The sequence below is a fragment of the Elephas maximus genome, chromosome 3, assembly GCF_024166365.1.
Source record: "Elephas maximus indicus isolate mEleMax1 chromosome 3, mEleMax1 primary haplotype, whole genome shotgun sequence".
In the NCBI taxonomy this organism is placed as follows: domain Eukaryota; kingdom Metazoa; phylum Chordata; class Mammalia; order Proboscidea; family Elephantidae; genus Elephas; species Elephas maximus.
Genome location: NC_064821.1, coordinates 56,488,482 through 56,506,679, shown reverse-complemented (window position 1 = coordinate 56,506,679; position 18,198 = coordinate 56,488,482). Strand labels below are relative to the sequence as shown.

The following is an 18,198-nucleotide window of genomic DNA, read 5'->3' as shown; positions in this document are numbered from 1 at the left end:
TGGGTGTGGTGGGACCCAAGTCTTTGGCTTTTGAATTACTCTGTGGGGGTTGAATTGTTGGTGGCCTTGAGACTTCTAGATCATATGTTGGTGGTCCTTGACTCTGGTGATTCGTGATTATACCCTAAAAATCTAGACACTGCAGTTCTGGAGCTTTCTGGGTTCTGGCTGGGGGACGCACATGGCTCTCCAGAGTTGCAGAGCAGGATCCTGGAGTTCCATTAAGGATGATATAAGGACCTCTGGGTGGAGGAGGTCTATTGTGGGTCCGACTGTTGGCCCAAGGGCAGTGATGTTTCTAGATTCTTGCAGCCCTATGTATCACTGGGTCTCAGTTCTCATGGTTCTAGAGTGGATGGAAGATTCCTGTAGAAGCCAAGCTCCATCAATGGTGGAAGAAGCTGGCCATGGGCCTTCCACTCGAGAGAAGGAGAGGGCTCTCTTAAGACCCTCAAACAGCCAGCCTAGAGGGGTGATGGGATATATGAAGAGGTAGTACTTACAAACGCCAGTGACGTAGAGCACCCCATGGCCCAAGGCACTGTCTTCATGCTGCCCAAAGTAGGAGACCTTCACCTGTGGGGAGATGGTCAACCCTAAGCCAGCATGGCCATCACCTTCAGAGGCGGTGATGGGGTGAGGGACACACTCCAGCAGCCCTTCTTAGAGGAGAGGAGGCGTGGGAGCCCCCAGGCTCTGAGGTACCAAGACTCGTGGGCTCCCAGTGTGGAGTCAGAGCTGTCTGCTCCAACAAGAGAGGCTGTGGACACCTTCTGTTTCCAGAGCTGGTGTGAGGAGCAAGGGGGCAGGGACAGGGTGCAGAAATGAGGATTGAGCAGATGCCGGGGGGAGCAGCTAGACCTTTGGGGGATGTCAGACAGAGAGAACCAGGGAAGAGGCAGCTGTCATCTTGTCTTAGATAAGTTACTCAACTTCTCTAGGCCTCGGTTTCTTCATCTGTAAAATGGAAACAATAGCCCCAACCCCATAATAACAGCCAATGGTCACTGAACTTTACCATGGTCCAGAACCCAAGCCAAGTGCTCTACCCAGGTTCTCTAAACTAGCCCTCAGGGTGGCCCCAGTAGACAGAGCACATTCGTACTGAGGTCGCTAGGGCTCTGCCTGCAATCACGCAACCAATACACAGGGGATGGGACTTGAGCCCACTGCAGATTCCAGAGCCCCTGTTCTCAATTGCACGGTCCGGCCTTTGCTCTGTCAGGAAAAAGGTTGTATCAGTGATTCACTGGGTCACTGAGTGTGTACCTGGGGCTGGGCCGAGTGCGGACTACCATCCATGCTTAGGGCTGTCTGCATAAAAGAAGGTTTGCTTAGGTGTGAGAGACATGCACACGTAAAGGTATGTACATGTGTCTGTGCATATGTGTGAACAGGGTGTTGATATGGAGTCCTGCCTATATGGAGGTGCTTGTTTTGGGGGGCTGTGTGTAGGCTGAATACAGATAGTGGTGGTTCAGTGGTAGAATTCTCATCTTCCATTCTAGAGACCTGGGTTCGATTCCTGGCCAATGCACACCTCATGTGCAGTCACCATTCATCTGTCAGCAGAGGCTTGTGTGTTGCTATGGTGGTAAGCAGGTTTCAGCAGAGCTCCCAGACCAAGAAGGACTAGAAAGAAAGGCCTGGTGATCTACTTCAAAAAATCCACCAATGGAAACCCTGTGGATCACAACAATCTGATCCGCAACCAATTGTGGAGATGGCTCAGGACCAGGCGGTGCTTCATTCCATTGTGCATGGGGTCGCTATGATTCCTGGGCTGACTCACTGGCAACGAACAACATTCCTGTGTATATATGTGTATGTGACATTGTGGCTGTGGGTCGGTTTGTGTGTTTTGGCAACTGTGAGGCTGTATTAGCATGTGTTATGTGGATGTAAGTGTGAGAAGCTTTGTGGGGTTTTGCTGAGTGGGTGATGTGTGTATGGGGGTGTGCTATGGCGGGTAGAGTGGGAGATCTAGCCCCTTAACTGTGAGGAAGTGGCCTCTTACCTTGAGATCATTTAAGTCCTTACTGGCTGTGTCCACAGACACAATCACATCCACGTTAGTATCCAGGGGCCAGCGGGCCTTGCCCGTGGGCTCCGTCACCCGTGCCGGGTCATAGACCACAAAGACCTCCACCTGGGAGCTCCCAGTGACCTCGAAGGTCTTGGCACCCTTGGGCACATCCCTGCAGAGAGGGAGAGAGGTGGGGTTGGGTGCCAGGCTATTCAGACAGCAGCCCTAGCCGTGTTGGTGGATGCTGGCCAGGAGACCCACCCTGGCTGGGCTTCAGGCAGCCCAGGCTCCAGCCCAGCTCTCCACTGATTCCTTGTGTGACCCACCCCGGGCACTCCACTCCCCTCAGGCCTCAGTCTCCCCATCTGTAACATAATAGGTTGGATCAGCACAATGGTTCTTAAGCTTTAAGCCACAGAGCCCTTTTGTCAAAGGAAATCTCATGTGGGACCCGGGACAGACAAAAGGGGTGCTGCCCTGTGGAAGCTAGGTGGGAGAGGGAATGGGCAGAACCCCAGTGGTTTAATCCCTTCACTCCCACTGCAGCCTCTAAGGCACCTCCCAGGATCCCAGGGCTCCAGAGAGCATAGATGGCAAACCTCCAGACTGGTGCACACACTTACCCCTATCCCCAAGTCTCTTTCTGCTCTGACCCTTGCACACTTTCCAATCCAATAGGAAATGTACTTGGCCAACCACCTGTCACCACTCCCACTGCTGTCATTGCAGTTGGAGCCACCATCACCACCCATCTCACATCCTCTCATCCAACTCCGTGTCCTATCCCCCCGACTCTCCATCATTTACGCAAGTGTTTCCTCGGCCTACATGCAGAAACCTGCCCCTCACGGCAGTCGTGGTCTTCCCAACAGGCCCCTCAGTGCTGTCTGTTTCTGCCCCACTCTCTCCTACCACTGGGCCACGAGGGGGGCAGGGGTCCCCCTTGCTCCTTACCATCACTTCCAGATCATTGCCTTCCTTTACTCCATAAGCCCCCAGCTTTGAAGTGAATTTTACCACCATCTATCTACAGAAAAGCCTGTGTCACTTTGTCCTCAGTCCTTGAGGGTGGCAGGTCCTGCCCACTGTCTCCAGCGCTGCTGGCATCACGTTTTAGTTTAGTCATCATGTGGATGATGGGATGAGGTGCTCTGTCTCCTCAATCCCTTGACCTCTTTTCTCTTAATGATCCTGTCCTCCCTGGACTCAGCCGCTCACTCCCATGCGTGTACCCTAGACTTGGTGATCACTGAGAACTGCACCTACTACAAACAAGCCGCAGACACCACCTCCTCAACTTTTACCTTACTTCTTCTGATACTCTGACTCCACCAATCCCTCAGCTTTACTGTGACCTGCACCCATCAAAGGCTGAACACTGTCTACCCCCTTTCCCCACCCATTCACTCCTTCATGTTCTGTCTTTCCCCCTCCCAGCCGAGATGCCCTGTTCCTTCCTTGCAGTCACTCCCTTGCTCCACCCTCAACTCTTGCTCATCATTTCCTCCATCATAAATCAGGACCAGTTGCCATCAAGTCAACTCTGACTCATGGTGACCCCGTGTGTGTCAGAGTGGAACTGTGCTCCATAAGGTTTCCAATGGCTGATTTTCCAGAAGTAGAACACCAGGCCTTTCTTCTGAGGCACCTCTAGGTGGAGTTGAACCTCCAACTTTTCATTTAGCAGCCGAGCACATTAACCGCTGGCACTACCCAGGGACTCCTCCCTCTGTCATACCACCTGGCAAAGTCCAGACCCAGCCACAAACAAATCCAACCTCCCACCTACACTGCACTTGTACCCCCGCAGCTGACGGCGGCTCGCTGAGCTTTGTGTCCACTGACCTCATGTGGCCCTTGCCACTATCTGGCAGTCCCATAACACTTTCCCAGGCCATTCACGCTTTCAGTGCCCTAGAAAACCATTCCATCCCTTCTCTTCCCTCTAGAAACCTCGCTCACCTCCACCCGGCCCTCACTCAGAGCTGGTAACTTCCCTCGTCCCCCCACCTCATCTCCCAGCCCACCTGCTGCTGAGCCAGCAGCTGGTGCCTGCCCTTTTGGGACAGTGGATGAACTGTCTGGGCTCTCACCCTCCCTGGGTGCTCTGGACCCATCCCCTAACCTCCACTCAGGGGCATCACCCCAGCTTTGTCCCTTCTCGTTCTCTCATCGAGTACGTTGTTGTTATGTGCAGTTGAGTTGGACCCTATAGGACAGAGTAGAACTGCCCCCATAGGGTTTCTAGGGTGAAATATTTACAGGAGTAGATGGCCAGGTCTCTTCTCAGAGCAGCTGGTGGTGGTGGTTTCAAACCACTGACTTTTGGTTAGCAGCAGAACACAACAATTGTGCCACCAGGGCTCCTTATGGAGCACACACTGCATCCATCCTAAAAAACCAATTCTCTCCTGACTGCCCATCCCCTCATTTCTTCGACTCCCTTTACAGGAACACTCCTTGGGAGTTGAGTGTCCAGCTCGGCCTTCCCAGTGGCTCTGTAACCTGCCTGTAATTGGACTTCCTCCCTGCCATGCCATCAAAACTGCCCTATTGTCAAAGCAAATGGTCCTCTCCTCTTGCTTGACCTGTCAGAGGCATTGGTCCCAGGTGATCGTCTGTACTCCTTGAAACACTCTTGCCACCTGGCCCCTGGGACACAAGCCTCTCCTTGCTCTCCGCTTACCTCACTGGCCTCTCCTTCCCTGTCTCCTTTCCTGCCTCCTTCTCATGGCCCACCCTGACCTCCAAGCTCTGGGGTGCCCAGGCAGTGGGGTGCCAGCCCAGGTTTAACAACCAGCTCTCTGACTGGGAAATGTGTGCATATACATACATACATAACCCACCCACACAGTGCCATACATAAGCTTATTACAACTGTTAAAGATACGAATGACATGTAGCACACAATAGACCAGTAATGATACACTATATGTGTCATGGACTGAATTATATCCCCCCAAAAAATGTGTGTATTAACTTGGTTAGGCCACGATTCCTAATATTCTGTGGTTGTCCTCCATTTTGTGATTATAATTTTATGTTAAAGCTGATTAGGGAGGAATTGTAACGCCCTTACCCAGGTCACTTCCCTGATCCAATGTAAAGGGAGTTTCCCCGGGGTGTGGTCTTCACCACCTTATATCTCTCAAGAGATAAAAGGAAAGGGAAGCAAGCAGAGAGGGGGCACCTCATACCACCAAGAAAGAAGCACTGGGAGCAGAGCGCATCCTTTAGACCCAGGCAGGGTTCCTGCACAGAGGAGCTCCTAATCTAGGGAAAGATTGACAAGAAAGACCTTCCTCCAGAGCTGACAAAGAGAGAAAGCCTTCCCCTGGAGCCGATGCCCTGAATTTGGACTTCTAGCCTCCTAGACTGTGAGAAAATAAATTTTTCTTTGTTGAAGCCATCCACTTGTGGTATTTCTGTTATAGCAGCACTAGATAACAAAGACAATATGTTCATTCATTACTGTAAATTTTGCTGTAAATTTTGTATAGTCAATTTATCATACAGAATGCCTTCTTGTGTAACCATAGCCAAACTATGGCTACAATTCAACCACGGTTCAACAAATGAGCTTGCATCCCAATCTGTTAATTCTTTCCCCGATAAATGTATTGCCATTAAATCTGATCTTGAAGAAAAACCGAAGTTCTCAACAATTTCATTCTACTTGGATCAACGATCAACGTCCTTGGAGGCAGCAGTCCAGAAAGTTCTAGACTAAGATGGACCAGGAAGAAAGGCCTGGTGATCTACTTCTGAAAATCAATGGATCACAACAGCCTGATCTGCGACTGATCGTGGAGATGGTGCAGGACCAGGAAGAGTTATGTTCCACTGTGCACGGGTCACCATGAGTCAGGAGCAGCATGATGGCAGCTAACAACAATGACAAATCAATCAATCAATCAACCAACCAATAAATAAACGAAGAGGAAATAAAAGAAACGACACAATTCCTCTAAGGCTGTTGGGGCCTCCGAGCCCAGAACAGCTTTCTGCAGGCTGGATCCGCTCCCCCAGCTTGCTCAGTAGCTCATGACTCACTTCACCCTCTCTGGGGTGCTGGGTTCATGGTCTCTGTTCTCTCTCCCCTGAGGTGCCAGGTGAGTGGGTAGCACCTGCATTAGGTGGCACTGGGGGAAGGTGGCTTCTTGAAGGAGGCACTTGATGGGCGGGGCCGAGGTCCTGCTCTGAAGGTCTCACCTGCTCTCTGGGAGGGGCCTGACCTAGTCCTAGCTTCATCATTCCTCTGCCTTGGAGGCTCACCACCATCGCCACATCCACGTCAACTTCACCATGCTTCCTCTCACAGTGAAAAAATGTGCAGGAGAGCTTCCGGTTATCCCAGCAGAAGATGCGAAGACAGTGAGGGAGGGGGATGGGAGGGAGGAAGCTGATGCTTCTCACCAGAGCAGCTGGCATCCTAGCCCCACCTCAGCAATGGGGTTCACACTGCTTTCCCCCATCTCTGAGGTCCCCAGATCTGCAGGTGGGACCTTCGATTAAGGGCTGCCCTAGGGGGTATAACCGGCAGGGATGGGAGTTGGGGTGAGTCCCAGGCTGCCCCACAGTGGAGTCCGCTCCACCAACTCTCTGGAGCTGCCCTGCAGACTCCTCTCAAGCTAGCCCTCCCCAGTTGCTTCCCTTGGCTTCTGTGTCCTAGTGCAGCCCCCAGACCTGGCCGAGCTCCAAGCGTGCAGTCCTGGAACACCCTCAAAGCCACAGTCAAGTGAGATTACAGATTTGAAAGAGCCCCTTTAAATGGAAAAAAGCAAAAACAAAAAAGAAACCCTCTGCCCTTGAGTCAATTCCGACTCACCGCGACCCTATAGGACAGAGTAGCACTGCCCCACAGGGTTTCCAAGGCTGTAATCTTTATGGAAGCAGCCTGCCACATTGTTCTCCCAAGGAGCAGCTGGTGGGTTCAAACCGCCTACTTTTCGGTTGGCGTCTGAGCGCTTTAACCACCGTGCCATCAGGGCTTCTTTTAAATGAAAGGGACTCTAACTATGACCATTACAGGAGTCGGTCGCCCAGGCTTGTAATCATTACCATCTCTAGCACCATCCATTGTTCTGCTGATGAGCCAGCACCCTTCCCCTGTCTCTGGTGGGGGAATCTTTGCATTCTTTGAGACCCATCTCCAACACCACCTCCTCCGTGCAGTAGAGTGCGAGCTCTACATGGAGTGTGAGCTCTACATGGAGGGTGGCCTCAGATCCAGTTCTCACCTGCTCTAGATGTAATTCAAAGAGCTACTTCCTAGGGCTGTTGGGGGGATTGTATAAGAGAATGCCCTGGTAGCAAAGTGATTACCCAAAAGGTCAGCAGTTCAAATCCAACAGCCGCTCCTTGGAAACCCTATGGGACAGTTCTACTCTGCCCTATAGGGCGCTCTGAGTCAGAATTCATTCGACTGCTACTGTTTTTTTTTTTTTTTTTTTTTTGATGCATTCAAAGGTTTGGTGCACACACACACACACACACACAAAACAGTTGCCGTTGAGTTGACTCCAACTTACGGTAACTCCATGCGTGTCAAAGTAGAACTGTGCCCCACAGGGTTTTCAATGGTTGATTTTTTCAGGAGCAGATCACCACGCCTTCCTTCCAAGGCGCTTCTTGGAGGACTCTAACCTCCAGCCTTTCAATTAGCAGCCTAGTGAGTTAAACCATTTACACCGCCCAGGGACTCCATTTGGTACACAGTAGGTGCTTAATAAATGTTAACTACACCATTGCTGTTACAGTTACTCTTCCCAGAGACCCCCAACACCCACTCTGCCAAAATTCCATGTGCTCCCCTCTGTGTCCCCGCACACTTGGTCAGACCTTTCTTGAGGCCCATTCCCAGTCAGCCTGTGCCACCCAGAGCGGCAGCCTGCCTGACTCACCCTGCAATGTCCCTGCACCCCCTCCCAGTTCAGGGCCGGCTACACCAGGTTTGGTAAAGAGGCTACAGGGAGAATGGAGTAAATTCTTAGAGAATCTCACAAAAAGAGGCACAGAGAGTGGGATGAGGGATTTGAAAATCAGTGGTATGTTTCCAGCCATCTCCACTTGGTTTGGCAAGGTATGTGTCCCTCACCAGTTTCGGCATAAGGATAGCATCAGTAATATTGGGGTGGAGGAAGGGCCCACATTTTCAAGAGCCTATTATGTGCCAAGAGCCCACTATGTGCCAAGAGCCCCTGGGTAGTGCAAACAGTTTGTACTTGACTACTAACCTAAAGGTTGTCAGTTCGAACCCACCCAGTGGCACCTAGAAAGAAAGGCCTGGCAATCTGCTTCTGTAACGATTTACAGCCAAGAAAACCCTATGGAGCGGTTCTATTCTGCTACACATTGGGTCATCATGAGTTGCAATCAACTCAATGGCAATGGTTTTTTGCTTTTTTTTTTTTTTTTTTAACTATGTGCCAGGCACCTGCTGGGCTTTTGATACCCAAGATCTCACCCAAACCTCACAACAACCCGGCCAGGTAGGTGTTAGTGTTTCCACATAACAGATGAAGATATCTTCTCTGAGAAGTTAAGCAACTTTCCTAGGGTCACACAGCTGGCAAAGGGAGGAAGGAGCAGCAGTTTTGTCTTCTATCTTTTTGCTGTCCCAGTGGACATTAAAATGAATGTGTGTGCCCTGGCAAGCTCCTGTGGGGGACTGGAGGGCAGAAGGAGTCAGGGAGGGTGTGAGGAAGAAAGAGGAAAATGCTGAAACTTTGCTAAACAAGCCCTTCAGTGTGGTTCCTCAGAAGAGGCAGGTGAGGCCTCAGGCAGGAAACCATACCCTGCCCCACCCCTACACCTTGCAGGGGCCTTGGGAGAGGTTGGCAAAGGTCAGGAGGATGGCACCCATGATCTTCTGGCCCCTGCCCCTCCTAGGATGACAAGACTGGTACATCTGCTCTAAGCCTTGAGTCAGAGAGGGGCCTCGCAGGTCATCTTGCCCAGCCCCCAGCCCAGTGCAGCACTCCTTGCTTGAACACTTCTGGTGACAGACAGCTCACTACCTCACACCTGTGCTTTGACAGCTCAGGTTAGTAGAAAGTGTTCCCTTTTGCCCGGTAGCAGCCTGCCCCCCAGAAGCTTCCACCCTCTGGGGCTATGCAGGCCACACCTTATCTCAACTACTTGGAAATTTACCACCTGGTTTTTTTCCTGCGGAAAGGAGAAACACAGCAGTCTCAGGGAAGTTCTTTCCACGCCTTTCATCTTACCCTGCAGCTTGGACCTCACCAGCCCTTGGTAACAAAGCCTAGGGTTGGGGACGGGGAGGGCAGAATGGTGCTCCCAGCCTCCAGCTGGGTGGGTGGGGTTGGCAGAGGACCAGTGTGCCCTTGATGGGTGTTTAGGGCACTGTGCTTAGGGAGTGGAGGGGTGCAAGGGGAGAATAACCCAGAACATAATGCAGAACCGACAGAAAGGCCAAAGACCAAGCCAATGCGTGACCCTGGGGCAGACCAGGCCAGCCACCACCATGGTTTCTTGGCACACCTGCCAGCCTCCACCTGCCAGAAGCCCCGGAGGTGCCTCCCATGAGCAAGAGGGGAGGGCTGGCAATCTCTTTCTAGTTCAGCCAGCTCCATGAGTCATTCTGCTGGGAGCTGAGGGTCTGGCTGGAGAGCCAAGTCCCCATAGTCTACCTCCCAGGGATCTAGTGAGCAATCACAAACCCACCTAGGACCAGATGGACTGGGCGCAAATCCTGGCTCAGCCACTTACCAGCTCTGGACCTCCCTTAATTCCTCTGGGTCTCAGTTTTCTTATCTGTAAAACAGGGATGGTAGCAGTACTTGCCACCGAGGACTGTTGTGACGATTAGATAGGTCAGTGTATACAAGGTTTAGAACAGAGCCTAGCACATGGTCAGGGCTACATATGTGTTTTTTAGCATCCTCACTGTCACCATCACCATTACCACCATCACCATCTTCAACTTTGCAGACAGCTCTTTATCTGCTAATACCCCTTCCTCTCTCTTCTCTTTCAGTTCACTCACTCACTTGTTCCTCTCTACCCTGTGCTGGTCCAGCCCCCCTTGGACTCCGGTTCTAAAGGACTGCAGCTCCCCAGGAGCACCTGGGGCTTCCATTTGTGTTGCTAGCTGCTCTACCTCAACACACACCCTGAGCACCTGCTATGTGTCAGGCACGGTGCTGGGCACTGGGAAAACGGAGCTGAATCACCCCTGCCCCTGTGGGGTTCACACAGGGCAGGTATATCACGGTCTACAGAATCCATTCTGATTCCATCCTCATGGCCCCTGGCTTCTGAGCGGGGACATTATTATCCTTTTCTCCACTTTACAGAAAATGAACTGACATTCAGAGATCACACAGAGGGTAAGTGGCAGAGCTGGGGTTTAGCCCCACTTGTCTCTAACTCCAAAGCTCACCTGCAGTGCTGACCCAGAAACATAGTAGAATCCCAGATGATGGTGCACACACCATTCCCCCTGCCAGGGGCCACCTCTCTCCTTTTGTCCTGGCCGGTTCCTGTACATCCATTCATTCTTCTGCCCTGGGTGACCGAGACACCTCTTCCCCAAGGGAGGGGGACCCTAACACCTGGCATTTCTTCACATATATCACTCACCCTGTGTGCTTTGACCGTCAGCATCCTTCTCATCTCCCTGACTAAGATGGGAGCCTTCGCGGGCAGGCATAGGCTTCATTAATCTCCAAGTGCCGGAGCCCAACACAGCACCTGGCACACAGCAGTTACCCAGGTTTGTTAAATGACTGCAATAGGGCAAAGGCCACAGAAGGTTATATGTAATGGGAATCATGGGTGCTGGGCAGTGGGAGGAGTGGCTCAGACACCCCATCGTCTACCCCCCAGCTCCTGACCCTGGCTTTGGCTTTCCCTTTGGTCCACCCCAGGGGCTGGTGTGGCTGACAGAGGCTGGGGAGGACTGTGGCTGACACCCCATAGATATGGGCAGGGATTTTCTCCAAAGGCTAGACTCACACAGGGTGTGGCTATGTCTGCTCCCTCCTTGCCTCCTTCCCAGAGATAACCATCATGGGTGCATTATGACCCAGTAATTGCTCTGGGAGGGACACACCCAGAGACCTAGGAAGGAAGGCTGGAGGGGAGGGATGGTGGGCAGCTTCCACCCACTGGCCTCCCCAACAGGTGTAGATGGGAGCTGAAGAACAGAACTTTTCTGAAAGGATCCTGAATTTAGAGTCAGAGTCAGGAGTGACTTCTCTCAGCCTTGGTTTCCCCATCTGTAGAGTGGAGAAAAGCATGCCTGTGCTCTGTGAATTACAAAACTCCTCAGTTTCCTCATCTATAAAATGAAGGAAACAAAGATGCCAGCTTTTAATAGTACAAACAACAAATGATATTATCTCTACCCACCATGGGAGGAGTCCCTGGCTGGTACAAACAGTTAATGAACTGAAAGGTTGGTGGTTCAAGTCTACCTAGAGGCACCTCAGAAGAAAGGCCTGGCATGATCTACTTTCAAAAAATCAGCCATTGAAAACGCTATGGAGGGGAGTTCTACTCTGACACACATGAGGCAGCCATAAGTTAGAATCGACTCAATGGCAACTGGTGGGTTAAGGTAGCAGAAAGGCTCAGAGAGGTGAAGTGAATGGTCCAAGGCCACACAGTTTGTAAGAACCAGGCTGACCCCCTAGCCTGAGGCCATCCTGTTAGTGAACTGAACTCTCAGATCCTCCACCACGGGCTTCCTTCTATGGAACCAGTCAGGATGGTGCCTGTGGATTTGGGAAAGGAATGGCCTTCCTTCCTCCTTGCCCAAGTCAAAGCCCCAGCTCACCTTCCCTTATGTCCAGCAGACTTGGCACCCAGCCTGGGCTCAGACCACACCAGCTGCACCCTCTGCAGGATCCTACTGCAGAGTTTGTGGTCTTACCCCCGCCCACCCCTACCAGTAAGTACAGAGCTGGAGACCCAGGCGGGGGCGTGGGGAGGAGGGTGTTTATGTACATGGTTGGGAAGGTGTGATGGAGAAGGGCTTGGCAGGGCTTCCAGGACCTTAGACTCAAATGCAGTGTGAGTGGCCTCTGGTTCTCTCTTCTGGGGCCTGGGGGCATTTGGAGGCTGGGCAATGGGAGGGGGTGGCTCAGACACCCAGTCATCTGCTCCCTGTCCCCCAGCTCCTGGCCCTGCTTTTGGCTTGGTTTTCCCTTTGTTCCCCCTGGGGGCCGGTTGTGGCTGACAGAGACTGGGGAGGGCATGAGAGTGGGGGTACTGTACTGTACTGCCTGAGAGGCCAGGCCCCTAAGGGGACCCAGCAAATCCCAGCTTCCTGAGCCGCAGTCCAGCTCCAAGGGCCCAGGTGCTGGCACTCTACCTGGATGGAGTTTTGGAATCCCCCAGCTCAAAGCTGGGCCCACCTCCCAGGCCTCACTAGGTGCTGTTGTCTTCAGCCAAGTGCAGATTTTCCCATTTGTTCCCACCCCACATCCCACACCCCACATCTTTAAGGGGTGGAACCACTTGGCAGGCGTGGGAAGCTGCTCAAATCCATATAGAAGAGACTGGGAGCTTCTTTAGACAGCAAAGGAAAGAATAATATCTCAGGGAAAATATTTAGGAAAGAATCTATAAAATCACAAGTGAGCGACCACCCCCTCCATTCCTCCCATCTGGAATCTTCTCTCAGGGTCCACAGGTCAGGAAAGCAGGGTCTGTGTCTGGCTTATCTCCGGCCCCTCCGGTCCTAGCTGGCCCCTGACCCCTCGTGAAAGGAAGGGTAGTGGCTAGGGAGGCCAAGAGAGAACTGGGGCTTTGAAGTGATGGGAGCTGAGAAGGCAAGAGGAGAAGGGAAGGAATAAGGACAGATTCCAGGACTGGAATCCAAGAAATGATGGGAAGAGGAGGGGACGGCACAAGGGGGCTGGAGAGGGAAGGATGGAGTGAAGACGAGGGGCTATGAGCTGGATCAGAGACCCTCTTAAAACGGCGGGTAGCAGCTGGGACCCAGGGAAGTAGGACATGTGCAGAACTAAGGGGTGGCTGACCTCTGAGGCCCTTCTTGGTACCAATCTTGTTGTTAAGTGCCGTGGAGTCGGTTCTGACTCTTAGCAACCCTATAGGACAGAGTAGAACTGCCCCCATAGGGTTTCCAAAGAGCGGCTGGTGAATTTGAACGGCCAACCTTTTGGTTAGCAGCCGAGCTCTTAGCTACTATGCCACCAATCTTGTAGGCTTCAAAAATGGTGCACTCCACCACTCCAAGCCCAGAGTCTGCAACTCCTAGGGCTTTCACAGGCCCGTGGAACTTCTGCGAGACTCCGGCCTCATATTCTCCAGGAACCCTCAAATTTAAACTTTGAACATTACCTCCAAATAAGGGTGTCATTCCTGTCGCAGAGACGCCGCAACAGGATGGCACAAGGAAGAGAGGTGCTCACCCAGCTCTAACCCCCTGTCCCAACCCGGTACTTGGAGCCTGTCAGTCACTGTGAATTATTGCTGGCATCAATCCTGTAATCATCCTGTGTGGAGCACAATTATGCTTCACTGTCCTTCTGTGTGAGTTCAAAGCATTCATTTACTCAGTGTAACATTAAAAATTTATATACCACAAGTTTTATAACTCCGTTTTGGCATTTTCGTTTTTTGAAATACCAGGAGTCTCAGCAAATGGAAGTGGCCTGGGGCTCTCTCTGGCCCTGCAGAGTCCATCCGTCCTGTACTTCTCCAAGTCTTTGGTGCTTTATTGGGATGGGAAGCTTGGGAAGAGTCCAGGAGACTATGCCCACGCCCTGCCCAGCCAGCCTTCTCCTGCATGCCCATCATTGTGGCCTCTGGATGGACAAGGAGGGACAGGATAGACTGCCGAGAGGTCCTTATGCTGTCCCCTCTTTCTGTTGGCATGAGCCCTCTGGGGCCACCTCAAAGCTTCCAAGCAAAGGGACTTCCAGGGCAGTCTGACCAGACCCAGGGGCTCAGGGTGGGAACATAACCCCCAGGGGTGTGGGGTCAGGCTAGGAAGCTAACCCACTGGGGTTTGGGGTCAGGGTGGGGAGCTAACCTGCTGGAGTGTGAGGATCAGGGTGGGGAGCTAGCTCGCTGAAGTGTGGGGGTCAAGGTAGGGAACTGACCCATAGGGGTATAGAGTCAGGGTGGGGAGATAACCCCCTGGGATGTGGGGTAAGGGTAGGGAGCAAGCCTGCTGAGACATGAGGGTCAGGATGGGGCGCCCACTCACTGGGATGTAGGGTCAGGGTGGGGAGCTAACCTGCTGGGGTGTAGGGTCAGGGTAGGGAGCTAACCCGCTGAGGCTTGGGGTCAGGATGGGAAGCTAGCTGGCTGGAGTGTGGGGTCAGGGTGGGGAGCTAGCTCGCTGCACTGTGGGGTCAGGGTGTGGTGCTAGCCCGCTGAGGTCCAGAGTCCAGTGTGGGGAGTTAGCCCTCTGGGGTGTGGGAGTGCAATCTGCAACACATTTTGAGTCAGGGGGTTCCTAAGGGTTCCTCAAGTTGGGACACCTTGAGGTGCACAACCACCCCAAAAACAAATATTTCTCCAAATAACCGGTTGATGCAGCACCCCAGGGAATTAATCACTTCCCGTGATGTCACCACACTCCCATCTCCACCGGCTCTCCCAGAGGGCTCAGACTTGGGCAGCTCAGGTGACTGGCACACCCCTCGTCTGAGGCCTTCCCCTCACCTAGCAGCAAGGCTATTAGAAACCCCTTGCCTGGCCTCACCATGAGCCAGGAACCTGGCAACACAGGTGAGGGAGCCCCAAGTTCATCATCAATGTATCCCCTTCCTCCTGGAGTGAGCTGCAGGAGGAAGGGGATTTAAAGCTTCCTCTTTAAATCCCTCCCAGGTTGACAATTCCATGACCTCTTTCTCCACCTATCCCGGACTCACTGGCAGGAAGTTCTTTCTTAAGTCTAATCTTAAACCAACTTGCTGCAGAATAAGCTCCTGTTTCTAGTTTAGAGACTGTCAGTGGCTATGACCCCACTCATCACCAACACCCAGGGCAAAGCTTCCTGAAGGGCTTTTGGGTAGAAGTTCCTCATAGTGCTCAACTCAGGACCCTGAAGCAGTCACCCCTCTCCTCACCCCTCTCCCAGCTATCCTCTCAGATGCGAGATGTCTCTCTCTGCTACTTGTATTAAAGTAAGGTGTTAGACAAAATACAAGATGATTAGTTAAACTGGAATTTCAGGTAAACAATAATTTTTTTTAGCATAAGTATATCCCATGCAATGTTTGGGATATACTTATATTAAAATTTTTTGTCGTTTATCTGAAATTCAAATTTAACTGGGTGTCCTGTATTTTTCCTTGCTAAATCTGGCAGCCAAGGGACAGCAGTGATGAACAACCCAGGCAGCTTCCTCTCGCCCCTCAGCTGAGTCAGGGCTCCACATATGAGGGTGCTAAAGGGCTTAGCAATTCCAAAGTATCTTTATAGACAGCCCTGCCCTGTGCTCCCACCACAGACATCCTGATCTCTCATCCGCTCCTTCAGTCCTCTGAGGTGCAGTGGGAATAACAGATAGTGGAGGAAAACGGGACCACAGAGCCATCAGAGCTATGGGGCACTCACCATGCAAGGTCTCATACCCACATGGTCTCATTTTTGCTCCCCCAAGCCCATTAAGATCAGTGCTTTTGTTCCTTCATTTGTTAGATGAGGAAAATGAGGCTCAGAGAAGTACAGCAACTTGTCCCAGGGTCATACAGCCACAAACAGAGCCAGGATTAGAACCCACATCTGTCCAACTCCAGAATCTACGCTCTTTACCTCTAAGCTGAACTACAAAGGGAACTCAGCTCTTGTCTGAGCTCATTTGAGGAAATGAGATCCAGAGAGAGCCAGTGACTTGCTCCGAGTCAGACAGTAAGTCAGTGGCAGAGCTGGGACCAGAACCCAGGTGCCCTGGCTCCCAGCCAAATGCTTCTGGCCTTAGACAGCAGCACCATGGAGGGCCTGCCTGAGGTTCTGAAATTACCTTCCAGAAACAGCCATCCCCTCAGATGAGAGATGCCCTTCTTTGCTCCTGGTGTTAAAGTGAGGTTGCTAGATAAAATACAAGATGCTTAGTTAAACTGGCATTTCAGATAGACAATAAATTTTTTTTAGCATAAGTATGTCCCGTGCAATGTTTGGGATATACTTATTCTAAAATTTTGTTGTTGTTTATCTGAAATTCAAATTGAACTGGACATCCTGGTTTTTTGTTTTTCTAAATCTGGCAGCTCTATGTTAAAAGGGCAGGAGAAAATGGAATCTCCTCTGGTCCTAGAGAATCAGCCCACACAATAGGGATCCCACCAGTGACTTAAAGTCAAGGTCTGGTCTCCAGGACTCCTGAGTTTTCTCTCCAGCCCTGCCACTGGGACCTCAGGCCACTTCCTGAGGGGGGCAGGAAAGACTTCTGGGGCAGAGAAACTCCCCAAAGAGGCTGATCTGAGGGCAGGTAAGGAGCTGGGCCCAATGTAACTTAACCAACTTGGAGAGCACAGGTCTAAAAGCTATGGGGCTGAGCCTCAGTTTCCTTATCTGACCAATGGGAAAACAATAGCACCAATCTTATAGGATTTGAAGGAGCATCAATGAGACCATGTCTGTAAAGGGTCTTTCATGGTGGGTGCCCCAGAAATGGGAGGTGCTTACAGCTCTGACGACTCATTTTGGAACCCCCAGCTCCTCTTGGAGTGGGGCCCATCTAGGCCACCACCCACAGGGGCCCAGCCCCATCTGGTCCAGCAGAGATGGAAGCCATAGACAGTATTTCAGAGCTAGAAAGGCCCCCAGAGATCACCAAGTTCAACTCTCCAGTGGCCAGGTGGGGAAACTGAGGCTCAGCCAAGACAGAAGAACTTGGGCCAACAGAAACTGATGCTTCTGCTGTCCCTTCAGAGGTCATCATTGTCCCCACCACTGCCATCGTCATCACCATCATGGCCAGGAGTGGATTAACCAGTAGGCAAGGTGTGTGCTGGATTACAGTAAGCAAGGTACCCACGGGCTTAATTGTGTTTACTTACTAATCTGTAGTGCACAATTTCACAAGGGTTTCACTACATCCTTGATATGGCAAAAAAAACGGGTGAAATTACGCACTACAGATCGGTGAGTAAGCACAGGTAAGCCCGTGCGTACCTTGCTTATTGGGTAATCAGTCTCTGATCACAGCAAGTGCCAGGCCTCGCTCCAAGTTTTCTTCCTGTATGAGCCCATATGAGGGATTAGTCCCCTAACCACTCCCTCCTAATCGCAATCTCCCTCATTGCCCCTGGCTGGTCTCCAAGGATTCAGCTCCCACCCAGCCTCAGAGAGATGGGTTGAGGCAAGACATTGAGGAAGAGGAGGGGAGGCCCACTCCTGTTCAGTCCCTGAGCAATGACTCATTCTGACACCCCAGGTGAGACAAATGAAAAGTTCCACTCAGACATCAGCACCCAGAGCCCAGACCCCCAAAGCCTGGTCCCAAGAACTAGAGCCTGGAGCCCAGGGCTCAGAGCTAGAAACCTGAGGCCGGATCCCAGATCCGGGGGCCCAAGGTTAAAATCCTAACCACAGTGCCCAGGAGCCAGAGCCCAGGTGCAGACCTGGCACCCTACCCCTCCCTCTCAGGCTCCACAGCCAACTCCATCTTCTTTGCTATTGAAAAACCAGCCTCCTGCCAGCATCCTCCAACAGGCTTGATTCATCTACAGATGCCCACCCCATTGCCTCAGAGACCTCCATTCTAGCCCAGTCCTCTGCAGTCAGGTGGGCACCTCCTAGCTCTCACCTGTGAATGTCCACAAGCGTCTCAACTCCCACCACACACACGGCATAGGTAGGCTTCTTCAGGGACAGCTGCACAGCTCTCTGTGCAGCCATCTTGTCTCCCAGCCACCGACCTCCAAGATGAGCTCCGGCCCTGGCTCCCTGGCTGCACACCCCAGCCCCTAGCTCCTCTCCTGGACACCTTTTCACCAGGAAGATATGTGAGTTCTAATGGGCTGATGCTCTCCTCCTCCCTTTTAATTTCACCCTGTGACCTAGAGGCCCCACCTCCTGGCTCCATGCCTGGCCCTCTTCAAGCCTGTCAATCTGGGAGGCCCGGGAGAAGGCATCCACCCATCCACCGTCCGAGGCCTCTCTGGGGGATGGGGAAAAGGGGCTACTTCATCTAGGGTCCCCCAGTGGAGCAGGAGCTCCCCTGC

At 52.1% G+C, this 18,198-nt stretch overlaps 1 protein-coding gene across 1 annotated transcript in view; it reads right to left on the bottom strand.

Annotated features, from left to right (window-relative positions):
* Nucleotides 1-17,955, bottom strand: part of PADI1 (peptidyl arginine deiminase 1) — a 40,297-nt gene extending 22,342 nt beyond the window's left edge. The window contains exons 1-3 of the mRNA XM_049878069.1: nucleotides 17,781-17,955; nucleotides 2,018-2,198; nucleotides 504-576 (exon numbers count right to left, since the gene is read on the bottom strand). Of these exons, the coding sequence (XP_049734026.1) occupies nucleotides 504-576; nucleotides 2,018-2,198; nucleotides 17,781-17,872 (346 nt within the window). The 5' untranslated portion in view covers nucleotides 17,873-17,955. The remainder of the gene's footprint in view (nucleotides 1-503; nucleotides 577-2,017; nucleotides 2,199-17,780) is intronic.
* Nucleotides 17,956-18,198: the final 243 nt, after the last annotated feature.